At 35.2% G+C, this 26,260-nt stretch overlaps 5 protein-coding genes and 1 pseudogene across 5 annotated transcripts; 2 read left to right on the top strand and 4 right to left on the bottom strand.

Moving 5' to 3' along the window:
- The first annotated feature begins 295 nt into the window (after positions 1–295).
- LOC130732187 (protein SMALL AUXIN UP-REGULATED RNA 9-like) lies at positions 296–1,069 on the top strand. The gene has a single exon (XM_057584291.1). The coding sequence runs from the start codon at positions 387–389 to the stop codon at positions 885–887; it is 501 nt and encodes a 166-aa protein (XP_057440274.1). The 5' UTR covers positions 296–386; the 3' UTR covers positions 888–1,069.
- A 5,009-nt stretch (positions 1,070–6,078) lies between these two features.
- Positions 6,079–6,975, bottom strand: LOC130727510 (uncharacterized). Its single transcript, XM_057578658.1, has 3 exons — positions 6,782–6,975; positions 6,530–6,673; positions 6,079–6,424 (listed from the first exon to the last, which is right to left on the bottom strand). Exons 1-3 carry the CDS (start codon positions 6,911–6,913, stop codon positions 6,338–6,340), a joined length of 363 nt encoding a protein of 120 aa, XP_057434641.1. The 5' UTR covers positions 6,914–6,975; the 3' UTR covers positions 6,079–6,337.
- A 3,490-nt stretch (positions 6,976–10,465) lies between these two features.
- LOC130732186 (oleosin Ara h 15.0101-like) lies at positions 10,466–11,426 on the top strand. The gene has a single exon (XM_057584290.1). The coding sequence runs from the start codon at positions 10,675–10,677 to the stop codon at positions 11,167–11,169; it is 495 nt and encodes a 164-aa protein (XP_057440273.1). The 5' UTR covers positions 10,466–10,674; the 3' UTR covers positions 11,170–11,426.
- Positions 11,427–12,752: 1,326 nt separating this feature from the next.
- On the bottom strand, positions 12,753–14,969 carry LOC130732184 (AIG2-like protein D). Its single transcript, XM_057584289.1, has 5 exons — positions 14,787–14,969; positions 14,624–14,699; positions 14,276–14,368; positions 13,960–14,043; positions 12,753–13,099 (listed from the first exon to the last, which is right to left on the bottom strand). The coding sequence occupies exons 1-5, from the start codon at positions 14,936–14,938 to the stop codon at positions 12,956–12,958; spliced, it is 549 nt and encodes a 182-aa protein (XP_057440272.1). The 5' UTR covers positions 14,939–14,969; the 3' UTR covers positions 12,753–12,955.
- A 1,781-nt stretch (positions 14,970–16,750) lies between these two features.
- Positions 16,751–20,162, bottom strand: LOC130727509 (proteasome subunit beta type-6). Its single transcript, XM_057578657.1, has 8 exons — positions 19,911–20,162; positions 19,653–19,729; positions 18,878–18,933; positions 18,695–18,767; positions 18,297–18,408; positions 17,558–17,631; positions 17,238–17,312; positions 16,751–17,141 (listed from the first exon to the last, which is right to left on the bottom strand). The coding sequence occupies exons 1-8, from the start codon at positions 20,017–20,019 to the stop codon at positions 17,016–17,018; spliced, it is 702 nt and encodes a 233-aa protein (XP_057434640.1). The 5' UTR covers positions 20,020–20,162; the 3' UTR covers positions 16,751–17,015.
- Positions 20,163–24,878: 4,716 nt separating this feature from the next.
- On the bottom strand, positions 24,879–26,011 carry LOC130710616 (ubiquitin carboxyl-terminal hydrolase 27-like; annotated as a pseudogene).
- Between the last annotated feature and the right edge of the window lie 249 nt (positions 26,012–26,260).

Below are 26,260 nucleotides of genomic sequence, written 5' to 3'. Positions count from 1 at the left end.
CTTGGTTTTAATTAATTAAAACCACATGGACTTAACTTCTAAAACAAAGAATGATGAGAGAGAGGGAAAGCTCTGACTTGCACTAATCACTCACATGTGAAGAAGGCCTAGGAGACCCAACTTGATGTTTAACTTGACTCATCCTAATCTGGACAACATTTTTTTGTTGCTTCTCTGATCTCATGCATGTGACATAGGAGAACCAAGTTTTCATTATAATATTCCTTGTTAACAACATAGTTTGAACCTTTTAATATTCAGAATCCTCAAGGTACAAGTCTTCTATAAATTGAAGGCATGCATAATGCACCAACTCAACATAGCTAGCAAGAGTTACATTGATTAATCCCTCAAATAAGCCAAAAAGATTCCTTAAAGGATCCAATATGGATCCACCAAAGAGGCCTAACAAGATCAGAGAAATTGTCAGGCTTCAACAGATCCTTAAGAAATGGAGAAGGGTAGCCAACTCTTCAAAAACAACCAGAAGTAACAGCAGCAACCACAAAACCAGCTTTCTCAAAAGAACACTTTCTATATCTGATAGAGCAGAGGGAGGATCAAGCAACTTGGTTCCCAAAGGTTATCTAGCTGTTTGTGTTGGTGAGGATCTCAGCAGGTTTGTTATACCAACTGAGTATTTGGGTCATCAAGCCTTTCACATGTTGCTCAGAGAAGCTGAGGAAGAGTTTGGGTTTGAACAAACTGGTGTTTTGAGGATTCCTTGTGATGTTTATGTGTTTCAGAGTATTTTGAAGATAGTGGAAGGAAAGGACAGGTTTTCTACTCAGAAATGTAGGTTTAGCATTGAAAAGATGATGGGGTACTGTTCCTCAAACCATCTTGCAGCTTATTCTCATCAGCCTCAAAGTCCAATGTGCAGATAGTCTGGATTTTTGACATTTTTATTCATTTTTGCTCTTTATGGAAGCTATTCCATGTACGAGGATGACAGTTAATCCAATAACTATATGTCAGATAACCCATTTGGGGATTATGAAGCAAAGAATACAACTTTCATTGTACAAATATGTTTAATTAAGATTTAGGACTAAACTGTTTGGTAACATTGCTACTTTTTTCTTTCCTCTTTTTGCACTAGATCTTGGCAACAAATATGTAAAACCTTTCCTTTTTCTTTCTTTTCACGGTGAAGTTTGTTGTTTTGCATTTGTCCACATCTTCAAGGAACACAACTCTCTTGCTGATAATTTAGCAAAGGCGGGGTGTTCTAGAGCTATTGATATGTGAGTTGTATTGTAGTTGTGTCTCTCTATTTTGTTTCAGTCCAGTATTGTATTTGAGACTTTACAACTATCTAATATTCTACAACTTGAAGTTTTGACATTATACAGTTCAAAATATAATATCTACTATCATGAAAAACAAGCATTACCAAACAAGTCCAGCGTTTTACATCCCAGAGGGAACTAGTAACCATGCACTATTTTGCAAAGTTCTCTTTACAAGCCCCCTCCTTTTCAAAGTGATATAACTAGATCAGTTATTGGATTTGGAGGATAAAACTATCGAATCAATAAAAAAACGTTTGACTTAAATGCATCAATAGAAATCTGAGCTGAAAGGTGACTTAAACATCCAAAGTTGAGTGTAGTTTCAAAACAGGAAAAGTTAAAAGCTTTTTGTCCTTGATTCTGAATAATACATGGTCTAAATTGTTAAGAGTTGCAGTTTTCTTTTTCATTTTTAAGAGCAAAATCTGCCTAATATTGATAAGAAACTTGACAAAACGGAGAAGGCCAAGCCAAGAGTTCAATTTGTTGTAATTGAAAAGGCAAGAAGTGTACTGTAGCTTAACAACCTTATATAGGAGAAGATTCTTTGTTAGAGATGAATTTAATAGCTTTAATGGTCTATAGATAGTATAGGAGAATAGAAGTAATCGTCTAGGAGTGGAAAATCTTTGAGATCTCAGAATGCCAAACTATGAGATAAACTGGACAGTAACATACTATTAACATATGGATTGTCCTGTCATCGTTTCCCTTGAATTGGATTCTCCCCCCATATGAACTTTGCTCTTGTAAATGCCAGTACCTAAAAAAATACTAAACTATAGTAACTTGCCTTGAGGTCTTGACATATAGTTTAAAATTTCTAAGTTACACTCTACATCAACAAACAACCAAGCATTTTCCCATTATATGGGATTGTTTGTATGAATTGCAAGATCCATAATACTCTGTCTTGTATTCGTTTCAGAGATAAACTATTTAGAATTGCATCTCATAAGAGTTTGCCTTATATTTTTCTTTGGTTTTCCTCTATTTCTAACTACTTGACTATCTTCTATCCGCTCAATCATTCTCACACCCTTTACAAATCTTCTTCAAACACGTCCAAAGCATCTAAGACAAGATCTACAACAAAATTTACAATAGTACTTACCTCAACTTTCTCTTTAATGATTATATTTTGAATCCTTTTCTCTTTAGTGATTATATGTTGAATCCTATCTTGTCTTACATAATCGCTTATACAAGGGAATATTCAAATATTTTCAACACCAAGTTTGCCCTATTCTTGACTTTTAACTGTCCAACATTCTACCTCATATAACATTGCATATCTTATACCTTCGCAATAATTTTTTCCTTTGTTTGAGTGGTAATTTTCGGGTAATTTTCCTCCACATATACAACCCAAAAATCCTCCTTTCATCTACCCTAACTATCCGAATCCTATGCTTGAAAAAATCTCCCTGTCTGCCCACATACCTTGTATGATGGACTCATGTTTTTTAAAATTTCTGATAGCAAGTTAGAAAACTTTCTACCGTTGATTTTAAAGGCAAAAAATCAACCATAGAGAAAAGCTTTAATGAGAGAAACTTCTACGAGTAGCTTATGAGTTTCAGAATTGATTATTAGAAAAAATAAGTTAATCCAAATATGCTAAGTGACATTCTATGTAAGTTAGGTTTTGATATACCAACAAAGTAAAAATGTTCACATTGTCATTTAATAATTTATTTTCACATTATTTACTAAATTTAACAACACACAAATTCTTCAAAAAAAAAGTTAACACTAAGAGGGCATACAATTTAAATTTGATTCACAACCTTCTGCCACGTAGTGTGTGTTTGGTTTCAAATCTGGAGAGGCCAAACGTGGATCCAGAAATCCAAAAGCAACTATTTCTTGCTTCTGCAAACGTGGATCAGGGCCAAACGTGGATCTGCAGAAGTTTTCCAAACACACACGTAGCTCACATGCGAGCATTCATTTCTACCCTAAAATCACATGTATATAGTGAAACTCGAGAAATTAGCCCTCGTTATCAGTGGTACATCACAGGACAAGACTTAAACTACAAGCTAGTGCAACATGTGGAATCTTAAATCTTCTATTAAGATGAAGAAGACTCTGTTAATCATAATGCAGCACATGGTTGAATAATCAGTGGCATAATTAATGTGCTCTGCATTCATCAATTTAGCTGCAAACACATTATTTAAAGGTTACTGGCGTTTATGTTTCTCAGGAAACTGTACTTTTACTGCATGCAAATCAGACATGTTGTCAATGAAAATGCAATAGATTCCATTCAAACAAGGAACAATAGTAGAGAAGTCAAATTCCCATGCTTAGATCCAAATTCAAGCACATGATATCTGTACATGTGTCCATTTGTAATCAGCTGGGAAAAATCCAAAGTTGTTCTAGAAGCTTAAAAGGAGATCACATGTTGCCTCCATATTTAAAAAGGGACAGAAGCACAAAAATGGTTAAGGAGGAGAAAATTTAACATATTAAGAAAAATCAACAATGTAAAATTGGAGGAGGCAGTATAAAACTTTTAAGGAATCAAATACAACATTCAAATACTATTCTATTAAGGAAAATTTTCTGGACAAGCAAAAAAATTCTCTTCAGAGGTGAGTGCCTCATTTATAATGCACCTGATTCCATTCTTGTTGCCCATTTTATGTGGGTGAAGAGGTCCTCCAAAAGTATTGACACAATAGAACTTTGAGTATCTTTAGGCATCAGTAGTCACCAAACTAGCAACCCTTAATTTCTTAAGTCTTAACCAAGGTTGCGCTCATGATTTAACTAGGATCAGCGTTATTTATTACAGCACATCTACTCTCTTCAAGATGGCAAACTTCAACTTTTCACAGGCTCAAATAGGAAGTTACACAACAAGTCAACAACATAAAGGCTATGTTTGGTTATCCATTTGCATATGTTAAAAGGGGCATTCACATGTACTTCAAGATAAAAAAGTGAAGTTCTTTTTATGGATAAAAGTCTATTCACATTACACTTAACTGTTATCCAAACACAAACTAAGCAAGACTTGCACAACCAGAAGCTACAAGCTTTCAACTATACCAAGTACTAGTGATTGAGAAGTTAGCAACACAATCAAGTCTGTTTTGTAACAAAAAACAACTGTTTTAAAATGTTAACATAGGATTCCCATAATATGCAGTTTATTGTGTTTCCTTTCGAGTATGGTTTTTAGTGTTTATTGTGTTATAACCAATTCAAACTGTCTATTTATAGAGCTATGAGAGTATCTGCTTTTTCTTCTTCTAAGTTTTGCTCATGCTACAAGGGGATTAGCTTCCAACTTAGGATTTCTAGGGCGTTAGGTACACGCGAGAACAATTTCCACCATGAATCCAGATTTCAACTTGGTTATATCTTTTTACCAAACTACAAAGTAAAATACAGAAGAGCGAAGGGAAGAAGAAAGAAAATTAAAAAACCAAGAAAAAGTGAATTACAAAGAGGCATTTTTATCACCTAAATGGTAGTTGTCATCACGTCATCATGTTCTACACAATCTTAATACGATGCAATGGAGGGCAATATAAATGTAACCTAAAGCAGAGTTTACCAGTATTTTACAGCAGGAATTTAATATATGAACCTGAAAAGTACAAGCTCAGTTGCTGAAGAATGGGGAGGAAAATGGGAGGGCTCAAAGATTTATGCAGTAAGATCAAGCTCTAAAACAATTACAAAATTAAAAAGGAAAAACAGCTGCAGGAACAACATGCAAACTGTAGCACATGCAAGTGATGAAAATTGAAAATAGAAACATAACTATAATGGGCTAAAACTTCAACTTTGACCACTTACTAAAACTTCAAGTGGGTCCAAATTTCGCATTAGCATTTAAAATTTCAGTCATTCCATTTACCAGGAAGTAAAAGCAAAGAGAGCGAGTAAACTGAATGGGGATTTTGATGAAACTAAACAGAATGTACTCCTGGATGAAAATTCTATCAACCTTCTATTATGAGCATTTATCTAGTTTCTAGAGTTGGAATTTTTTTGTCACATGTTAGCAGTTTGATAGAGAAGCATTTGCAAGATTCAAACCGCCGAGGGTTATTAGCCAAGGGGCCAACACTGACGAGTTACTCAGAATTTCTTTTCCACACTTGAAAATTGTGAAAACTCTACTCAGAAGATGTAATAAACAATAGGTATTCAAACAAGATTTTACTCTCCGTCTGATATCTATGGACTGACTGAATTAAATTCATTAAGAAATACTTAAAGGCTGGGGACTGCATAACAGATATAAATATATATATACTCTTACATCTTAAGTTATGTTTGTTTTTCAATTTACACATTTCAGAAAGTCAATTCATGTTCTCAAGATAGTCAAATCACATTTCTCAAGACTTGAAATGTGAAAGGAGCAATTGACTTGGAGAGCTTATTATTAAACAACATACATAGAACATGCTTGTTTTCCATTGGTAAACACGTGAAAGGACCAAGGCACTTCTTCAGCATTCCTTGCATTGCAAGAAATTGAATTTCAAACATGCACTTATTGGCTCACTCCTCTTACCTTTAAGTAACAGTACAGAATCTCATCCTCAACTGATCATTTTCAAATTATTCTTAAAAATGGAACAGAGTAGATCCAAAAATTATGGCACCATGACTCGGGACCTCTACTTGTGATCTAAACAACAACAACAAAAGTCTCATCCCACTAAGTGAAGTCACCTATACTTGTGATCTAAAAACTAAATAAATAAAACCCACAAAACTTAAACTGAAAGTTACAAGTGAATACTAGTTAGTATACCAACTACAAAGAGTGCATGGCAATCAATGAAATGTACAATTTATAGAATCACATTAGTTACACCAATGAGAAATACAAGTAAAATACATGACAATGAAACATTGAAGCTGTGAATTATCTCATTCTTCAACCTCATGACAATTAAATGCAATATAAGATATAAAAAAAGAAGCACCTCAGCGAGCACATTATATTCAGAATCTTCTCTCAGTGACTTGAAGGAGTGAAAAAAGCGACCCATTTGAAGGAGTTAACTTGATAAACTCTGAGCATCATTGAAATTTGGGAAAGTAACACATTTGAAGACCTTGCAGCTTGGACACAATACATATCCAACCTGCACCAAAAAGAGAATGAAAATTCAGTAAAGTGAATTCTGTGTATACATGTTGCAATGAGGAGTAATGTGATGGTGGCGGCGGTGGTGGCGGTGGTTGCTTACGGCTCTGCAAGAGGGACACCGGCGATAAACACGCTTGTTATCAGCTTTGACATTGGTTTTCTGGCCTTTACAGAAATCACAGAGTAACCATCCTTTTCCGTTGCAAGGTTCACACACGATGGTTGCATCTGAATCTGCATCAAACTTTGAAACAGATGAACAGTGTTAATTGTGAAATTGGGAATGAACAATTTGAAATTAAACCCTAATAGTAATTGAAGACAGATAGTTAGTACCTCACGATGTTCTCACCTGTTGGTGAATCGGAACGCAGTGGAGTGGTTTGATGAAGGAAACGCGGTGGTTATGGCTATGCCTGAGATTGGGAATTGAAGGGAGGGTGAGAGTGAGAGTGAGAGAGTAGGGTGAAAATGCAGTAGCCATTGATTTTTCTGTTGGATTGTGGAGTGTCAAGTGTGAAGGAGAAGAAGATTGGATTGTTTGATTCTCTTATCGTTTATCAACAAATTTTAACCTTGTTTTTCCCCAATAATAACAAGCCTGCCATTCCGCCATTATATGGGGTGACCGCCGCCGCCGCCGCCGCCGCCATTCCACTATTTCGGCCGTCATGATTTCGCCGGCTGCACCCTATGGTAAAACAGAGAGAAAGTAGCTCCAAACTATCCGGCAGGGCGCCAGTGACATGCTATGGAGACCAGCAGAGATTCACTCCTGCGCACCAGAATCTCCCCGAAGAGGGTTTTCACCAACTGAGATTTTACTGACCTTAGCGATTCGAACCTCAAACTTATAGGGAGGTGAGAGTTAAACCCATAAACTAAAGTCAGTTGTGTCAACCCATTCCAAAGACTTTCTAATTATTATCTAGAAAAAATACGTTTTATATAATCTAATAATGAATTCCATAATTTCTCGTTAATTATTTCATATGAACATGATGATAATGCTCTCCCTGTCAACTCAATCTATGGGCTGGAACGTGCGGAATTATTTTGATGGATTAGTATGAGATGGAATACATATTGTGTTCGTTGTATTAGATCATGTTTTAACTCTTGAGAACAATAAAAATAAGAAGTGGTTCTAATCTAACTATCTCCAATATAATATTTGATTTCCCGAATGAATCGATGGTTTTGTACAATGTTGACCTACGAGTCTACGACGGTTGTCCTGTTACCATTTTCGGTTGAACTTTCTTAGGCTGCTCAATGCTCATACTAAATTAGGAATTCAAAACAACTAGTTAGCATCCAAACAACTCTACATGTATCTACCATCTTCTTGTTGCCTATAAAAAAACCATCTTCTTCTTCTTTTCTTCCCAATTATTCAGCAATACCAAATCTCTCACATTGCTTTGTGAAAGTGTGTGCGTGGGGTTTTATGTTGGTACTAAGGGCTAACTAAAGGTGCCCACTAGGGTGGGCAAGTTTCAAAACCGGTCCACCAGGGTTAATTTTGTAATTCACAATATATTAAAAATTAAAAATATATAAAAAATAGAGATGTTGTCCCCCATGAGCATGAACAGTTGTCTTCATCACAACTCTGAACCCAGATTCAGGTAGTTGAACAACCTTCACGCACGGCCAGCGCCGCCGCCGTTGATGTACGGCCGTGTCGCTCCTCCTGCGTGGGAGCCGACGCCCTTCTTTCATGCCTTCGATCTCTCTTTCCTTCCTCTCTCCCTCTTTCTGTCGCACGTTTTCCCCTTTCCAAGATTGGGGACTTTTCTTTTTCCTGGAACTTCAATCCGTCACAACCGTTGTTTTATGGAGCTTCAAGTCGTTGATGCAGATCCATCAACAAAAATCGCATCTGTCATTTTACACAAATCTGAAATCCGGAGCTTTGGCATGTGAGAACCGCATCGTCTATTTCATAGATGTGAACTTTGATGGAGAAATTATCACGTTGTATCCATATTCGTAAAGTTTCATCACATCTCGCTCTTAGATTTACAGATCTAGAAACATGCATCAATTGGGTTTCTATTGTTCTTGTTCCTTTTTGCTGTGTTCTTTGTGAAAAAAAAACTAAGTTCACATCTTGCTGCATGTTTCCATTTATGTTCAAGGTTGTGTTTTGAGAACTTTGCCATTAGGGTTGGAATGTCACTTTACGTTTATACCCTTTAATCATCAATTTAATCCTAACCCTCCATCTAAAGAATATTCTAAGAATCTTGAATCCAATGGTGTTTAGTCACTGGTCCACCGATGGACCAGTTTGAAACTTGCCCACCCTAGTGGGCACCCTAACTAAAAACAAGTATATTGTCATTTCATTGACCATTTTCTAAGCTTTTGCCTTTTTGTTATTTGTGTTATTAAATAATGATTATTGTGTATAAACATCTCCAATGAACTTATGTTGTACTATTTTTTTGCAATTAAGTTTCATACACACCAAGGATGGAAATATGTTAGGTAAAAATAGGTTTTGCGCGGTTAAAATTTGACATGCGTTCTAATTTCACAGCCCAGGCCTGATCCGTTCTCTATCATGGGCTAAATTTTTAAATTTAATCTGACCTTTTCGATAATATGATTATGATTTAACCAACCAACCCATTTACGAGCTTAATATAAATACATCTTTTTCTCATGCACCTTTGACAAAAAAAAAATACATCTTTTTCTTAGATTATGAATGATATAATCGTGATTTGAAATGGCAGAAAGATATAATTTATGCGCTGGCAAAAAGATACAATTAAGAATTAAAAAAATAATAAGTATTGGTTTAGTGATAAAAATGTTAGATTCTAGGATAATAATATAAGTCTAAATTTTAAAAAAGTCATTTCTCGAGATGAACGGTTACCGCTTTTCAAACGGGTGGGGAAGTATAAAAAAAACTTGAAAAAAGAATCTATTGAAATCAAATTAATATTATATTCTTTAAGGCCCCTAAAAAAAAATTTATATTCTTTAAGAAAAATGACAAAAATTGTAATTAGTGAACAATTTGTCCATATTGTAAAGGAAAGTACGAAATGCCCTTAATGAGGAAAAGGCAATAATTATTTGTCCACACCTCTAAATTGAGGTGGAAAGAGGTGGAGGAGGAGAGAGATAGGAAGAAAAGAAAAAGTAAGAGAGAGAAAGTATAAGATGTGATAGATGATAAGAGGAGAGAGATAGAAATAAAAATAGGTGAAAATGAAGTGTATAAATAAGGAGGTGTGTATATATCATTACTTAGGAAAAGGAGTAGAGTAGGAGATGAACATTTTATGGATGATGTGTAGGCTTTGAGTAAACTACTCGAATATCCCTGTTCATATTTATAATGATAAAAAAACGGATTGTAATTTTGAAGTCTATATACTCAAACATTAGCTTTATTTACACATGTTTTCCATTGAAGTGACACGATATAAATATACACATATATTATATTATATTATATATTAAAAAATAACAGAATTTTATTTAGTAAACTTTTTTTTTGTCCCTATAACATTATGGGGCCTTTTGCTGACGCCAATATCCTATTAATTTTTTTTTTGAAAAGAATAGCCTATTAATTTTTTAGTTTGAGTCTCGTCAGTCTTTTATTAATGTCATATAAAATATGGTATGGTTACCTAATTATTTACTTGATCATCATGCCAGCTTGCTATCTTATATAATGGAATTACATATACTTTGTTGGATTATTCGTTTTAATATGATTTTGGAGCCTTGAGGAAATTACTCATGGGTGTCGATTGTGGGATAAAAAACAAGTATACTTTGTTGGATTAGTTGAGACTTGAGAGAATGATGCGAAGCGTAATTAACCACACCATCATATGCCACCTAGCTATTGTGATCACCAGGTAACAATATTAACAGCAAAAGTTACTGCGAACCTGCAACTTTCCCCTTGTTCTGTTGTTTTCATTCATCATAACACAACACGGTGAAAAACAGGTTCATAGCGTTATCAGACACTGGTCATTTATAAGGGACAGGTGTTGCTTCTTCTGCAACTAAGTTTCATGCAAAACAGCCACGACATGCAATGCAGCCTCACCTCCTGCCGCGTAATCTGCCACCAACACCACCTACACTGCTATCTATATACCACTCTCCTCTCTCAATCCTCACAACAACTCATTCCTCAACCTTCAACTCTCAAAACACAACCCCATCATAGTAGCATTGTTTCACAATTTTGGTTCCAACAACATGACTGATCAGGCAAGAACAGGTTCCTACGGTTCTTCCTATGGTTCCTCCTATGACACCAACATGAACATGAACATGAACATGAACAACAACCCTGCACCCTCACGCCAAACCATCAAGTTCTTGACTGCTGCAACCATTGGTATCACACTGTTGCTCTTGTCTGGTTTGATTCTCACTGGGACTGTCATAGGGTTGATCATTGCAACCCCACTTCTTGTTCTGTTCAGCCCCATTTTAGTCCCTGCTGCCATAATCCTGTCTCTTGCTGCTGGTGGTTTCATGTTCTCTGGTGGATGTGGTGTGGCTGCAGTTGCTGCATTGTCATGGATTTACAACTATGTCTCTGGGAAGTACCCTGCAGGTTCTGACACTCTTGACTATGCTAGAGGGATGATTGCTGATAAAGCTAGGGATGTCAAGGAAAGGGCTAAGGATTATGGGAACTATGCTCAGGGTAGAGCACAAGAGGCCACACATGGGTCTACTTATTAGTCACTCTTCTCCATGGAACATGCTTTGAGCATTGTTGTCACCCTTCTTCTCCATCTGCATGTTCTGGCCTTGTTCAAGTCCTGCTGTTTCTGTCTAGTTTGTTGTGTTCTATATATGTTGTTGTGGTTTCTGTATCCTCTGTTTGTTTTTGGGGCTAAATCTTTTCATCTTAATTTGTGTAATAAATCCTGTTATTAGTACTTGTAGCTAGCATATCTGCTCTTATTAAGATATGTAATGGATTGTTTCCTCGCTTAATGTTGCTGTATTTTTATGTCACTTTTTTTATTTCTCTTCTTTTGTTTAGAAGTTTCACGTTTAAAAATGGTTAGAGTAGCTCTCATCCTGAACTAGCTTTTGAGTAGAGGCCTAAACCGTATTTTCGAAGTCTATCACAGATCTGGTTATTGGAGACCATCTATATCTATATCTGAGCAACCAGCAGTAGTTTTATGCTCTAGATTAGCTTCAGCTCCTAGGCTCAAGCTTCAGTTTGGGTTTAGCAGATAATAAACTCAAGCTCGGGTGTAGCAGATTTGTCTACAATGATTGTGGTAGAAGGCCCAAGCTTCAGTTTATTATTATCTAGAATAGATAACTAATGAAACAGATTTCTAAAATAACAGCATAAATGAAGTTTTTAACATCATCACAAGCTGATAGAGAATGAGACAGCAAATCCTGGACTTCTACTTCTATTCCATGTAGACACCTCAACATTATGAAAGAGAAATCAGATAACATGCAAAATTAGAAGTTACAAATAATTTACAAAATTTTAACTTCAAATGCCCACATGAATTGACAGCACCGAAATATTAATAGGTAGCTGAATATCTATCTTAAATCCAATGCCATTTTGATGTCATCATTCGGTGAATGACATTAACACATGAATTGGAAACCATAAATATTCATAATTTGTGCTCTCCTGATCCTGAGGCTTTTAGAAGAATGGAATTGACACATGAATTGGAAACCATAAATATTCATAATTTGTGCTCTCCTGATCCAGAGGATTTAGAAGCCTTCCATTCTTTTATTGCATATTTGAAGGTCTGAGAGGATTATTGCTCTGTCTGAGACAGTTATTCCAACATTTATTTGTGATTGCTTTTGTCGGTGGTTGAAAGAAATTGACAATGTTTTCATGACTTCATTTTGGATTTGAAGTATAGATTTAAAACTTTATTGAATTATATAAGGGTCAGTTAATTCATCTAGACCTATAGACTACCAGATTTTAAGTTGTCAGCATTCAATCCCATCCATGAAATTTATGATAGATTTCTATTTTTAACTCCCATCTTAATAACAGAAGCAAAGCCATGGATGGTTGGTTAGTGATGGAAATAGGGGATGAAGTATATAAGCAAAATTGATGGAATGAAGATGGCATGCCTAAATATTTCCCTCAGGATGATACGCTAGCTGGATTATTGAGTTTCACACAATGTATCTCTCACTAGAACTTCGAAAATAAAAAATTAACATGTATCAATTGATGTGCAACTCTTTTCCATTTCATCTTCTCTCTCAAACATTTAAAGAAAAGCTTAGGGAGAAGGGGTCATAAATGAGGCTTCAGGAAATAATCTGAATTTGCTCATAAATACATATGCTGAAACCTTGTCATTGTAAAATACATAGCATGGAAATGCTTATTATATCAACAAACTAATGATTCTAAGAGAAAGTATAAGAGTGACTGACTAGTATGACTCTTAGTTGAATCATACATCAATGCACAGTGCACACAATGCAGAGTTTTTACAAGTTATAAGCATCAAGGTTCATGTGGCTTATCGTTTTCCTGCTTGTAGAAGGTTTCATACGTCTGAACTCTTGGCTTTGATTCGGGCAATTCCAACTGTTCCTTAAATTCATCGGTCATCTTGACAAAATCTTTCATGTGAACTTGTTTCCATTCCTTTCAGATAAAAAAATCAGAATATCAGAAAGAAAATAAGAATTTACTTCTGGAATAGGGAGGGATGCATGGAAAAGGGATTTAAGATTGAGTGTATATCCAAATATATATGCAAAGTCAGTAACCATATCAGCAGCAAGTCTTGTAAGTATGAACCCTTGAAGAATGTTTTAACATTAATATAATGAAATTGTGTCCATAAGTTAATTCACTCCTTAACCACAACATCAAACTTATGCTGCATTACTTTAATGAGCCAATAGCCTCGAAGAACAGAACAACCTATTCCATTTATGTTTATTAGCCATGAATAGAACCTGAAGTTTCAAGTACTTACATAGTCATAATTCTATAATAATTAACTAGCTTCAAAATCTCCACAAAAATGAAACATGAGGAAAGTAAAGGGAAACCATAGATGACGTTGGTCAACAGTGTACAAACAAATAAAATGTCATCCACCTTTAATTTGTTTGCACAAATAACAATTCCTACTTGTTCATCAAGGAACTTCAATAATTAGGTATCACTGCTTATTCAACATGTTACACAAGGTTTTAGACAAAACAGTTACATCTGATTTGGAAATCTCTCTACCTCCACCTACCCTAACAGGCTAACAGTATTTCTATGTCATTAGTGATACTCTGCCCAACTTAACCCCCTTTCCCTTTATCTGAAGCTCTTCATAATGTAAACATGATACATTTATAGCCAACAAAGGCTTGGGACTTGGGACTTGGGACTTGGGTCATAGTTAGATGGCATAATGAAACAATTTTCACAGCATAATGAAGAAGAAAACAGAAGAATAAATGTATTTGAAGATCATTTTATAAATTAAAAAAAGGCAAGCACACCTCAAATTCCCACTCTCCATATAAGTCAGGATCATCTTTGTTGCTCCAGACATAGGCGTAGACTTGCATCTTTTCAGAATTATCCTGTAGAATTAGTTTTAGCCTTTATATTTTGGACTATTCTGGAAGAACAGAATATAATGCCTTAGTGAAATGCAATATGACCATCATTTTTCATGAAAATTTGAGTTAAACATCAAATTAGCCTTCATCTTTCTAGCAACACTAATGTCAATTCTTCCATGCATGCAGGATTATCCAATTACCTCTTGAATGAATAGAAAGCAAAAAAAAGAAATTACTGAGTTAGACTCACCATCAAGAAAACCTCCACATCACTTCTAGTGTATTCAACATCCTCAAACTCATCTAATATATCTAATTCCAATCCTGAGATACCAAGAAGGACCTGAACAAAAACAAAAGTAAAAAAAAAAAAACACTATAAGCATGTTTAGAAATCCTTCTATAATTGATTCTTAAGCTAGCTTCCGAGTGTCAAAATTGATTCTGAGTAAAAATAAGTCGATCGAAACATCTTATCTAGCTTGAATAACCCTTTTGAGATTTGATTCAATAACAGGAAACTATATAACACAGAAAAATCTAAAAATTCAGATACATGCATCCATCTGTATACAATTAGATAGAGAGAATCACCCACCCTGCCAGTAACTTTGTTGTTATTCTGGACTGGTAGAATAGCGGGATAAACGCGACCTTTGATCTTGAACCTGTGACTGAAAAACAAGTAGTGAGATTGTTAGAGAAAAAATGGAATCAGATATGAATTGAGAGAAGGAAATGGAAAGAGAGTGATTACTGACTAGTCGGGGAGAGTTGCGGGTGTGGATGGAGGAACACGCTTCAGGAGAATGCGAACAACCTCATCGGCTAAGAGGCTTCCATAGACGAAGACGTTGTGATTATCGCCACCCATTCTCACTGGATTTCCACTACTCATCTTCACGCTCGTCATCTTCTCTTCACTTCCCAGCACAGCACTCACTCTGCTTCTAACAACTCATTCTCTATTATTTTATTTATTATTTTAATTTTAATTATTATCTTTTTTTTTTACAAAAATGGTTGAACTGGGAGAAAACACCTCCAAAATAACAGGCAGGGCGTCAGTGTCATGCTGGGGAGGCCAGTAGAGGTCCACTCCTAGAAGGAGCGCCGGAGGATCTCCCCGGAGAGGGTTGCCCATCAACTGAGATTTTACTAACTCTAGGTGAATTCGAACCCTCGACCTTTGGGAAGTGAAAACTAAACCCGAAACCTGAAGTCAGTTGTGTCAACCCATGTTCACATTTTAATTATTATCCAAAAGTGGCAAAATCACACTTGTAACTCATTTTAGAGTATAATTTTTATGCACTTTAAAAGAAATTATATTTACATCCAATCTAAAAAATAGTTACTTTTTTTTTTATGATGTATAAGAAATTTGAAATTAATGATAGGTCATCTATAATATAAGAACATTATCCATCATGGACTATGAGTGGACCCTTTTAGTAAAATAAGGTAATTGACCAATCATTTACAAGTTATAGAGTCATTAAAATATTTAGGAATGCCTCATGAGACATAACAAAATATAAGTAAATAAACATTTTTTTATATAATTTCCTCCATCAGATACGTGTTGATCATACAAGAATTTTTCTCATGGAAAAAAAAAAACATTAATGAAGAAAACAATTGCTTTTGGATTATCTTGCTTCTCTATGAAAATAATATTAAAAATATGCCATTAAGCATATTCTACTTTCACAACTAAAAAAAACTGACTTTATTTTCTTAATAACATATGTTAGGCACAAATCACAAAGAAATCAGGCAAATCGGTGTGCTGACCACCTAGCAAGAATTGGGCATGGGTTACAAGGGCTTGAGTTTAATCAGGAGCATGTTCCCTCTATTTTTCCCTTCCTTAGAGATGAGATGATGATGTTGGGGTTGTTTTCCCCAGATTAGTCCCCTAGTATGTTTGTTCCTTGGGCTTTCGTTCCCCTCTTGAATAAAAAAGAAAAGAAATCAGGTAAATTTTCTAATTTGTACTCCCTCCAATCCTTATTAAGTGTTCACGTTGAAGAAAAAATTGTGTTCCTGTATCTGTCCACTTAGAGTTTCAAGAGAGTATTAATTGATGTTTTTCCAAGAAATGCTCTTACAGAAACAATAAATGAAGAAAGATAAAATACATATTAAAGGGTTATATAAGAAAACAAATAATATTTTTATGAAAATCAACACAATTAATTACTTTCCTTAATTTGTGTGAACTTTCTCTTCCTGGACAGATAAATAGGAACGGAGGGAGTAAGACTTAAGATTTTAGAGCAATTCATGAAAAAATCACTACTTGCGTTTTCTATCATCCTACAGTAATAGGGGAATAATGTTGTATATACATCTCATTTCTACCCCTACCTTATGCAAATTGGAAGAGAAAAAAGATAAATGAGTGATATGATTTGTGATTTAGCCGGAAGTGCATAGAGAGATAAAAAGAAAAATGTATGAAAATGAGATGAAAAAGAAAGTAAGGTGTATAAGTATCATTACTCTTAATACTGACCACTAAATCTTGATACTTTTGAATTTTCAAAAAACATGTACCCACTTTGAATTTATGCTACAGAAATGAATCCCCAAATGTTAGGATTGTGAGCTTAATCATACGTAGCTTCCACTTAATGCAATCCTGCTTGAGCCAAGTAAAACACTAATATCGAGTACGCGCATGTTTGGACATAGGTATATTTTCACGTTGAAAGAATAATTGATTCTAAAAGATCTGAACACTGAACTCAAACATGCTATGCGAGTGTTTAGCACAACTACTGCCCAGGGTTCAAATACGAACTTACAGTTTAACCATATGCTTAAAAAAGGCATCAATGGTACATATCACAGGGATATAACAGGAAAGCAATATCGGACCAAACAATATAACCGATTAGACAAATCCGATAAGATTAATTCAGAAACAAGATGAACATAGAGGTATAATCTAGCCGAGCAAGATTCTTAATCATGGCAACTTCTCATATGTTCATAGGCTCTGGGGCACCGAGAATGTCCAGCAAAGAGTTTTGAGGCTCCAGCTCCTCATGCCATAATGGAAGTTGATCGCCAGGGTAGAAGTTCCTGGTCACTCCCTCTGAGTTTATCTACAAGGAATTCAAAATCACGGGGTGTCAATTTATCGTGAATGTCCAGTTAATACAAGGAATTCCTGGTCAATTTATTGTGCCAAGATGTCTTACTATGACGGTTCGGACCACCCCACCACTTGCACCATCTCGAGCAATGGCCAGTGAAACAGCCTTTTTCACCAAGTCCTGCCATACAACATCAAGTAGACTGTCAGCAATAAGTATTGAGACACCAATCTCACCCAAAAATAAAAATCATCCTCAGTTTCTAATAATAGCTTCTGAATTTTTAGACATCATCCATGTGGGCATAATAACAAAAAGAACCAGATAAGGTCCCAAATAAACGAACACCATAACAATTGTTTGGGCACACTAGGATCATTATTAGTTAACTTTAGGAAGGCAGAGGCAAGAATCAAGACCCATACCTCAGCTTCATCCTTGGTCATTCCATCTTTCCAGGCCTGGTCAAAAAACCCATACAAGTAACTGGAACCAGATCCTGCAGAAGACAACTTGCGTAAGCCATAGCTTAATAAACAAAAAATCAGGCATCCAAAGGAAATAGTTAACAGGATAGCAATGAAGGATTTAAGAAGAATAAGATGTATAGCAAGAGAAAAGCCATATAAAAGTTTGCAAGTCACAACAAGCTATGCTCCAAGCTATTCCAAATTGACATACAAGACTAGCAAGGTGATAAAACTAAATCACCAAAGATTCAAAATCTACCGCCTCCAACAAAAAAAAAACACACACAATTCTACAAGCCTGAGCAAACAGTAGAAGGATACATATGGAGGTGGGAAGAAATTTATCAAGTTCCATAATAAAATTAATAAAGAAATTTCATATAATATCTTCCATTACTTTTCTTCTTTCCCACCACATCAGAACAAAAGAGGAGAGTGGCCTATTAAGGGTTGCTTGGGTTTTTTTATCTTCTATCTTTTATTTCTACAAGTCTATAAACAACCTAGATTAACTTTTTCAAAGGTTACCCTGCATTAGTGATTCTAATTTCTAAGGAGCTATAAAGATCTACCCATAATCAAATATCGATATCAAGGTAGTCTGGGTAAGCAATATATACAGGGATCAGCGATGCTAAAAATAATTAACAAGAAAAAGCCTTATAGTTGTAAACATGTTTTCATAGTCAAATACCTCCAATAGCAAAAGGTTGTTGTACAATTGTTCCACCAAGTGGAACTCCAAAAATTTGACCACCTTCATATTTGTCCCAACCACCAACAATTAACCCGGTCTCCAAGAAATTCTGCCAATGAGAGTAGATTTAAAACAAAGCCATGTAATAATAGATTAATATATGTCAAAAAAAGCATAAAGAAACACTAAGAGTAGATCAGGCTACACAATGTGAATACACCTGTAAATTTTTCTTTTAGCTTAGATGTAAGCAAGACAGAAGAATATCATAGTAATACACATGTGATACTCAGGAAAAAAAATTAAGGCACGTGATAAAGTAACTTCCCCGTCCCCCTGTGCTGTAGGAAGACAGTAACCCGAAAAAAGTACAAGTAAAATCCTTAGAATGGAACCTTGTTGTTATAAGAAAGAAGTCGGACAAGGTTCGCAGCAACTTTGACTGTTGCAGGTTGTCCGAGCTGTATCCTACACGAAAATAAAACCAACAATCATGTAAACAGACACAAACATAGTCTAAAACTTAAGCTTACAAAAGAGAATTTCCCACTAGAATATACACAACCAAAGTCACTTACGTGTGTTGATGGAGGAAGTAGCGCACATAGTCAGAGACAACCTGAGAATCTGCAGCCTGTAATAAGAAAGCAGATCAGCATTTTCAGTACATAAAACTATGGTATTCAAAATCGCGATTAAAATCACTTAATAGCACGATTATGCGATTAATGGTGCCCTGGGCAATTTAAATCTAATCTATAATCGTTATCAGGCTTAATAGAGGCATAATCATAAGATTAATCGCACAATCACAACATAATCACTCCACATTTGTACCATAACCACACGAGAAAGTGTTTTTCTTTTTGTTATTTATGCTACATACATGAATTTATATGCATATAAATATAGGAAATTTGCTAAATCTTATGATTATGCGATTTGAGATTAATCCCCCCCCCCTCTTTCTGATTAAAGTCATAATCCCGATATGGACTACTATGCATAAAACAGTAACAGTTCATAAGAGATTCCATTATCATCTGCTGCAGCATTATAATACTAGAACACAGTGAGGGAGGATATCTAAAAAGAAGAAACAAAATTAAATAGCCAAACACTATGTTGGCCAATACATTCAGCCAAACATTTGGGGAAAGAGTATGCAATATCAACATAATGGGGAGTGAAGTGCATAATTGCATGAAATACATCACCAAATGTAAATATAACAGAATCAGAAAATCAAATTCAAGCAACTAACTAACTATATGGGTAAAGAGTAAAGCACCAGAAAGAACCACATAACAATTTGACCTAAACGCAATAGCCTTAGGATAGAAAGAGCAATACCGATCCAGAGCGACAGACATAGACATTGTCAGTTAGCTGTGTGATTTTGTCTGATGCTCGGTTAGCAACATACACTCCTGAAAGTGAAAACAGATCAATTGTTATTCCCAAAATTCACAACAACGAACTAATCAAATCTCAAGCAAACAAATTATAATGTTAACCTAAGGATTGAAGCAGTTAAAACCTAAATTGATTGAAGTTCGGTGAGTGAAAGAGTAGAGAGTGTTGTGAGAAAGAGAAAGGGAGGTTAGTTACCGGTGCTGGTACGAGAGTCGGCGCCGAGAACGACGCCGCCGTTGTAGGTGACGCCGATGATGGTGGTTCCCATGGAATGGGGAGCGGAGAGATCGAAATTCTGATCCATGATTGAAGTTAACTGCACAGTGAAACAGAAACAACTAGTCGAAGAAGAAGAAGGAGAAAGGGGGAAAAATAGTTGGATGCCCTAGTTTAGCTTGGGAAGAAGGAAAGGAAAAGCTAATTTCACGACTTGCCGCATAAGTTTTTATTTTCCTCAAAAAATTATAAATTACCTTATTTTATTTAGAATTTTTATGCTAAGATTCTTTTTCTTTTTTATCTTTATATAAAGTCGTTCTGAGCAAATAAATAATATAAATTCGTCTTTTTTTAGTATATAAATGTTTTTTTTTGTCAATGGTTTTGAATTGATTAGAAACAAAGTCACATACAATAGAATGCCTAAGCCCACCTTGACCTTACTCTGCTACAAACTAGTGGAATTACCCGTGCGAGACCCGAGTTACTTTTGTTATATGCAGTTTTATTTTCGTAATGTTGCAGCCAATGTATTTGTTTGAAATATACATCCAATTTTTTTAATTTTTTTTGAAATTTACATCCAAAATTGATATTTTTGTTTGGGTTTTTACCTTTCCAAACAATTCAATCGTGGGGGTCAAAATGGATCTTTCCCTGAAGTATTATGAGCTAGACATGTTCCGCAACAAATCAGGGTAAGTAAAATTGACTAAATATTCAAAACCAGATTCTGAGTTTTTATAAGGATTTCATCGGGTATTTGTATTTCAGATTCACCATTAATTGGTTGTCCAACCTTGCCATCACCAATAGCCAACAGCCATTCTGAAAATTCTGCTATATCTTTTGCACTTGAGCATGAAGATGCAAGAGTCTCATGTTCTTTTTCAAACAAAGAACTTCACGAAAAGGTCATAGATATGATGAATTTATTGTTGCATTGACGATATCTTGCCTAGATGCCCTTGGAATTACAGGTAAGATTTGCCTAAAATCACCGCCCAAAACCACAACTTTTCCTCCAAATGGCATGTTGGAGTCATATACCGAGGTAAACCTCAAAATGTATCTCAAGCACTTATCAAAAGCCTCGTAACACCATTTGCTCATCATATGAGCTTCGTCCCAAATGATCAGTTTCGCCTTTATCAACACTTTAGCATGAGGGATGTTATGCTTTATGTTGAATCCTCGGTTATAGGTATGAGAATATTGAACCTCAAATGTGTCATCCTTCCTCATGGCAATAAGAATGCAGCAATACCACTTGAAGTCACATTAAGAACAATATCACCTCTTGAGCGAATTGATGTTAAAAGCGTGTTCCAGACAAAGGTTTTACCCATACCACCTCTTGAGCAAGACACGAAGAAAAATCCACCTTTGTTTCCATAGACGGCGTTAATTATTTTGTCATACGCATGCCTTTGTTCGTCATTTATTGACGCGAGACATTGGTCTAAGTATTCACGCATTGCATTCCTATCATAATTCAACTCCTCTACAATCAGTCTTTGTCCAGCGTCTTCCACAACAATGTCTGACGGAACATGGAAACAAAATTGTGTAGACTCCTTCCATTGTTTTGTAGCATGTTCTCAATCTCAGCAAGTGCCAGGTTTTTTTTCTGATCATCTGTTAAATTCAATCCTGCAAACATATAAGTTAGATCAGTTTGGCAGGTTATGTGCAATTTAGAAAGAACCAAAATGAAGGAGATTACATGGGTAATCTAAGCGTCTTCTTTGTCTGTATAGAATATCAAGCTCTTGCAGCACTTATCCCAAACCACCTCAGGATTTGACATGTTGTTAGACATCAACAATACCACAAACAGTCTTCTAAGGTATTCTCCTGATGCCTAGAAGCTTGCCTCGTTTATTGCGTCTACAAATCCTGTATCATCTTGTAGCAAACTAAGAGCACAACACGCATCCTTAAAAGTATTGTAAGTCACTTATTTCACAGTGAGAATATCTTTATAACTTGTGCAACCTTTTTGAACATTTAAAAGAATCCTTAAGTAATAGTCTTCACGCATGATGGAGGCACATGTGAAATTCTACCTTTTGAGAAACCTTGTTTTCTAGGACGTCATTCTCTTGTATCATCTTTCCAAACAAATTTGGTGGGATAAAATATTCATATATAATGATTTTTTGAAATATGAACAATATTTATTGCTAAAATAAAAAATGGATGATGCAATTATAAGCCAAAGATAATTATACATACCTCATTGCAGTTTTTTAACTCTGCAATTGTCTTGTAAATTAATTCATTAAACACATCATTGCTCAATGAGTACATTGACGCCGCATGAGTTGTGGAAGAATTTCCATTAGGATTTTTCATGAGATATTTGTTTATATGAACATGTAGATGATAAAGCAATATCATTAACAACATTTAAATTAATAACTCAAAATTTTGCTAAGTAATTTAAATATATACCTTCTCTTAAGGTCTTGAACCGCAGGAATATCTAAATTTATCAACAATTTAGAGTTTTAGTTTGCGTTCGATACTCCCATCTTACCTGCAAGTTTCAAACGTTTAAATATATTTGCAAGATTTTAACTTTTTTTCAAAACAAATAGCCCAGTAAGATTTATAAATGTATATCTAAATATATTCCTTTTTTTTTCAAATCAATTAAACTAATTAATAGGTATTCTTGCTAGAATAAACGCAAATCACTTTTAATTTTCATCTTAAGTAATATTCTTTTTTTCATAAGATTATTTACGAATAAATGAATTTTGCAGTGAGGAGTAATTATATGTTTGTACCTTTGAACAGTTTCATTTTAGCCAACTGTAGAATAAGAACAATAAAACCATCGTGTCCCTCAGCAACATATTGTAAAAATTGTTGAGCAAAATCTTCTCATAGTATACAACTCAAGATTTCACTAGGTCCAAAAGAGTCAAAGGCATTGCAGCCAACCTAAAAGACTTGCAACTAAGCGGTGTCATAATGGCAAATTGCATGACTAAGAAAAGGAATATCACTCCTGATGAGTGTCCGAGCGGCCGTGCACTAGCAGATATACAATGAACAAAACATGTTGGTGATAAACCAAATATGCGTTTAAAATCCTCACATAAGGACTCTGATCTATAAACACATGTTCAGTCGTTCATTTACATACTGTTAATTCTTAACATTCACCTTGAGTTTTTTAAAGCTCTTGGATTCTTCTCACACACATTGACTTTCGCGTCAAAATATTTTCTGCAGATACCCTCAACACCTGCAATCAGCACCAACGCACTCTCCCGACACTCATGGTCGCGCCCCACCACTAAGATTGAGAGGTCATCATGTCTAATCCCAGAAGGAACAAATATATATAAATATACTAGCGAGGTCACCCGTGCAATGCACATGTTACACAAGTTATCATTTGCGTGATATTATATTTATGCAATTTTGTACAATTTTTAATTGCACAAAATATATAATTTATTATTTAATGAATTTTGATTTTAAAAAAATGATAATGTTAATTGAGAAAAATCTTTTGGATAGTAATTTTACAAAAGATTTTTTTAGTTTTAAACCATAATAACAAAAAATGAGACATCAAGCCAACTGGGGTCGGCACCACTGACTTTAAGTTTTGGGTTTAACTCTCTCATTCCCACAGGTCGAGGATTAGGATCTCCTACCCAGCTGGCGAGCAACCCACCTAGGGGAAATCCCTCGGCGCTCCTTCTAGCAAACTTTCGTGCAATGCTTGGGTACTTTTGTTTTGTGAGATTGAAAAAAAATTAAATTAAAGATAGAACAAATAAAAATATTTGAAACATCTAATTTTGAATTTTTTTAAAAATTAAGGCTTAAATGCACTTTTGGACCCTCATGTTTTAACTTTTTGCGATTGTCAGCCCTTATCTTTTCTTTCTACGAATGGGAACCCTATTCTTTCAAAACGCTGTACCGTTTACCCTTCCGTCCAAATCCGTCAAAAACTTGACGGAACACGCTGATATGGCCTTCCACGTGGATAAAAGGGGTATTTAAAAAATTGCTTAAATGCACTTTTGGACCCTCAAGTTTACATTTTTTGCGATTGTTGACCCTGATCTTATTTTTAGTTTGAATGGAGACCCTAATCTTTCAAAATGTTGCACCGTTTACCCTTCCGTCGGAAGGCCAGGTAAGTGGGTTCCGTCAAGTTTTTGACGGATTTGGACGGAAGGGTAAACGGTGCAACATTTTGAAAGATTAGGGTCTCCATTCATAGAAAAATAAGATCAGAGTCAACAATCACAAAAAGTATAAACTTGGGAGTCCAAAAGTGCATTTAAGCTAAGATTTAGAAAAAAAGATAGCTTTGTAACCTATGTTATTAGATACACACTAGGATTTTGACCCGTGCTATGCACGGGGTCTTTATTCATAATTTTTTCAGTTTGTAAACAAATGTATTGAACCTATCTCCTTTATCAAGTGTCATGTATTTCTAGAACACCATTTTTTAAGGCAAGCATACTATAACTACATTGTTTAGCTAGCATAACCCAAGTGCTAAGGCAGAATGTCGAAGCAAAAAATATTGATGATGAAAACAAAAATAATAGACTTGCATTGCGTTTAAGAGCTTAACCTTAAGGTTCATGCCATAATTAATAAAACATAAAACACAGCCAATAATCCATAATAGAGTGATACGAAAGCAGCTTGGTACATGTCATAGTCCAAATCTGAAAATACAGTCATTGTTTTAAACATATGTGTACATGTTATACCCGTGCGTTGCACGTAGGGTATAGTGTTTTCATTTCGAACATGATTATCTTGCTAAACACAACTTAATAGTTCGTTCATTGCCGGGGAAAAAATGTCACGTAACCTCATTTCTTCACATTGGAATGTTGGTAATACAACATCTAATAATTTTTGTTATTCATAATCACGTTTTATTGTATGCTACTATGAAACAATGGGAGCATAGTTGGTACACATCAGTTTAGTGAGCTCGTTCGCCCAAGAAAATAGAAAATAATATAAATGTGTGTGAATGCTAACTGAAGAGCTGGAGCAGGGATATATGGGGTCATTGAGTGCCTGCCTATTTGTACAAGAGATAAATCCATCATCAATAAGACCACATGCATTGATCTGTTCTCTAACTTCTCCATGAATGCCACTAAATTTCAACGTTCTAACCTCAGAATGTTGATTATAATGGTTAGGCAAAGGGTTTCTTCAGCTATACTGCAGATGCAAGGGAAGACTTTGTACATCTCTACCTCTTGTATATTTACTCCCAGCCTAGTTGTTGTGAATGGCAACACATCCAAAATCAATGGAAAGGAAATATGACCCTGCATTACCATCATTAATAAAAACAGCAAACCTCAATGAATATTCATTAGCAATTATATATGTTAGGACTGAAGAATTTCTATTCTCTTCTTTTTTGGGAGGATGGAAAAATGAAGGCGTCGAGGAAATTGAAGACCCAACATGCATTCAAGTACCTGCAGTTTGAAGGGCTCTCTGAAGTTACTCATATGAACTCTTTTCAACTGGATGCATAAAATCTGCAACCAGACAATGAAATGCATCAGCAGTTCAAAGATTAAACTACGAAATTGTATATTCTTGATAAAAATAGTGATACCAGCTCAGAGAACACAGTATGAATACCCTTGGGCACTGAGCAATACTTAGCTGCTTCAGAACATGTGAAAACCTATTTGACCAGGGTAGCTTCTTGAGATTAAATTTATTTCGCCAATTGCAGAGTTCTTGTTGAGAACATCTCCTTAGTCTTTCAAGTTCTACCTGAGTCAATTGCTAGATTAAGCAACCTAAGTCTATGCATCCCTCGGATGCTTTTACCTATCTCTAAATAAACAAAAGATTCACATAGGGATTACCTCATTTTCTTCCATTAAGGAAATATACTTGATTGCAACATTATGCCAACAGTGGCTACAATGATAGTTTTCAACATGTTCAGCAACAATGAACTGCTTCAGAAAATCCACCAGTGTACAACCAACTCTCTGTAATATTTCACATTTAATAATCAGGATTCAGGGAGCTACATGAGGCATGCAGCACATCAATTATCAAAGAAAATAACACCAAAACTCCAACATAAGTGACCAATTTTTTAACTTACTATGGTAAAACTGTCACTACAGGTGAAAGAGGCAAACAATCAAAATGTTCAAAGTTCATTGAGATCTACAAAAAGAATAAATATAAGTTAAAAGATTATCACAATTCCATTTAAAATAACAATAGTGGAATATTATCTCAGAAAACAGAAAACAATATTAATGTAGAGCAAAATTGAAATC

This window comes from Lotus japonicus, chromosome 1 (assembly GCF_012489685.1).
Source record: "Lotus japonicus ecotype B-129 chromosome 1, LjGifu_v1.2".
NCBI classification, from domain to species: domain Eukaryota; kingdom Viridiplantae; phylum Streptophyta; class Magnoliopsida; order Fabales; family Fabaceae; genus Lotus; species Lotus japonicus.
This window is presented reverse-complemented; position numbering and strand designations above follow the sequence as displayed.

Bases quoted from the DNA above. Each gene is read 5' to 3' on its own strand.
- LOC130732187 (XM_057584291.1), top strand. From the start codon at position 387: ATGGATCCACCAAAGAGGCCTAACAAGATCAGAGAAATTGTCAGGCTT.
- LOC130727510 (XM_057578658.1), bottom strand. From the start codon at position 6,913: ATGGCTACTGCATTTTCACCCTACTCTCTCACTCTCACTCTCACCCTC. The intron at 6,674-6,781 runs GTGAGAACATCG...TCTGTTTCAAAG, and splicing joins GCGTTCCGATTCACCAACAG to TTTGATGCAGATTCAGATGC. The intron at 6,425-6,529 runs GTAAGCAACCAC...TTTTTGGTGCAG, and splicing joins GGTGTCCCTCTTGCAGAGCC to GTTGGATATGTATTGTGTCC.
- LOC130732186 (XM_057584290.1), top strand. From the start codon at position 10,675: ATGACTGATCAGGCAAGAACAGGTTCCTACGGTTCTTCCTATGGTTCC.
- LOC130732184 (XM_057584289.1), bottom strand. From the start codon at position 14,938: ATGACGAGCGTGAAGATGAGTAGTGGAAATCCAGTGAGAATGGGTGGC. The intron at 14,369-14,623 runs GTGGGTGATTCT...GTTTTTGTTCAG, and splicing joins ACAACAAAGTTACTGGCAGG to GTCCTTCTTGGTATCTCAGG. The intron at 13,100-13,959 runs GTGTGCTTGCCT...TTTATCTGAAAG, and splicing joins ATGGAGAGTGGGAATTTGAG to GAATGGAAACAAGTTCACAT.
- LOC130727509 (XM_057578657.1), bottom strand. From the start codon at position 20,019: ATGGATCAGAATTTCGATCTCTCCGCTCCCCATTCCATGGGAACCACC. The intron at 19,730-19,910 runs GTAACTAACCTC...TTTCACTTTCAG, and splicing joins CGACTCTCGTACCAGCACCG to GAGTGTATGTTGCTAACCGA. The intron at 18,768-18,877 runs GTAAGTGACTTT...ATTTTCGTGTAG, and splicing joins TACTTCCTCCATCAACACAC to GATACAGCTCGGACAACCTG.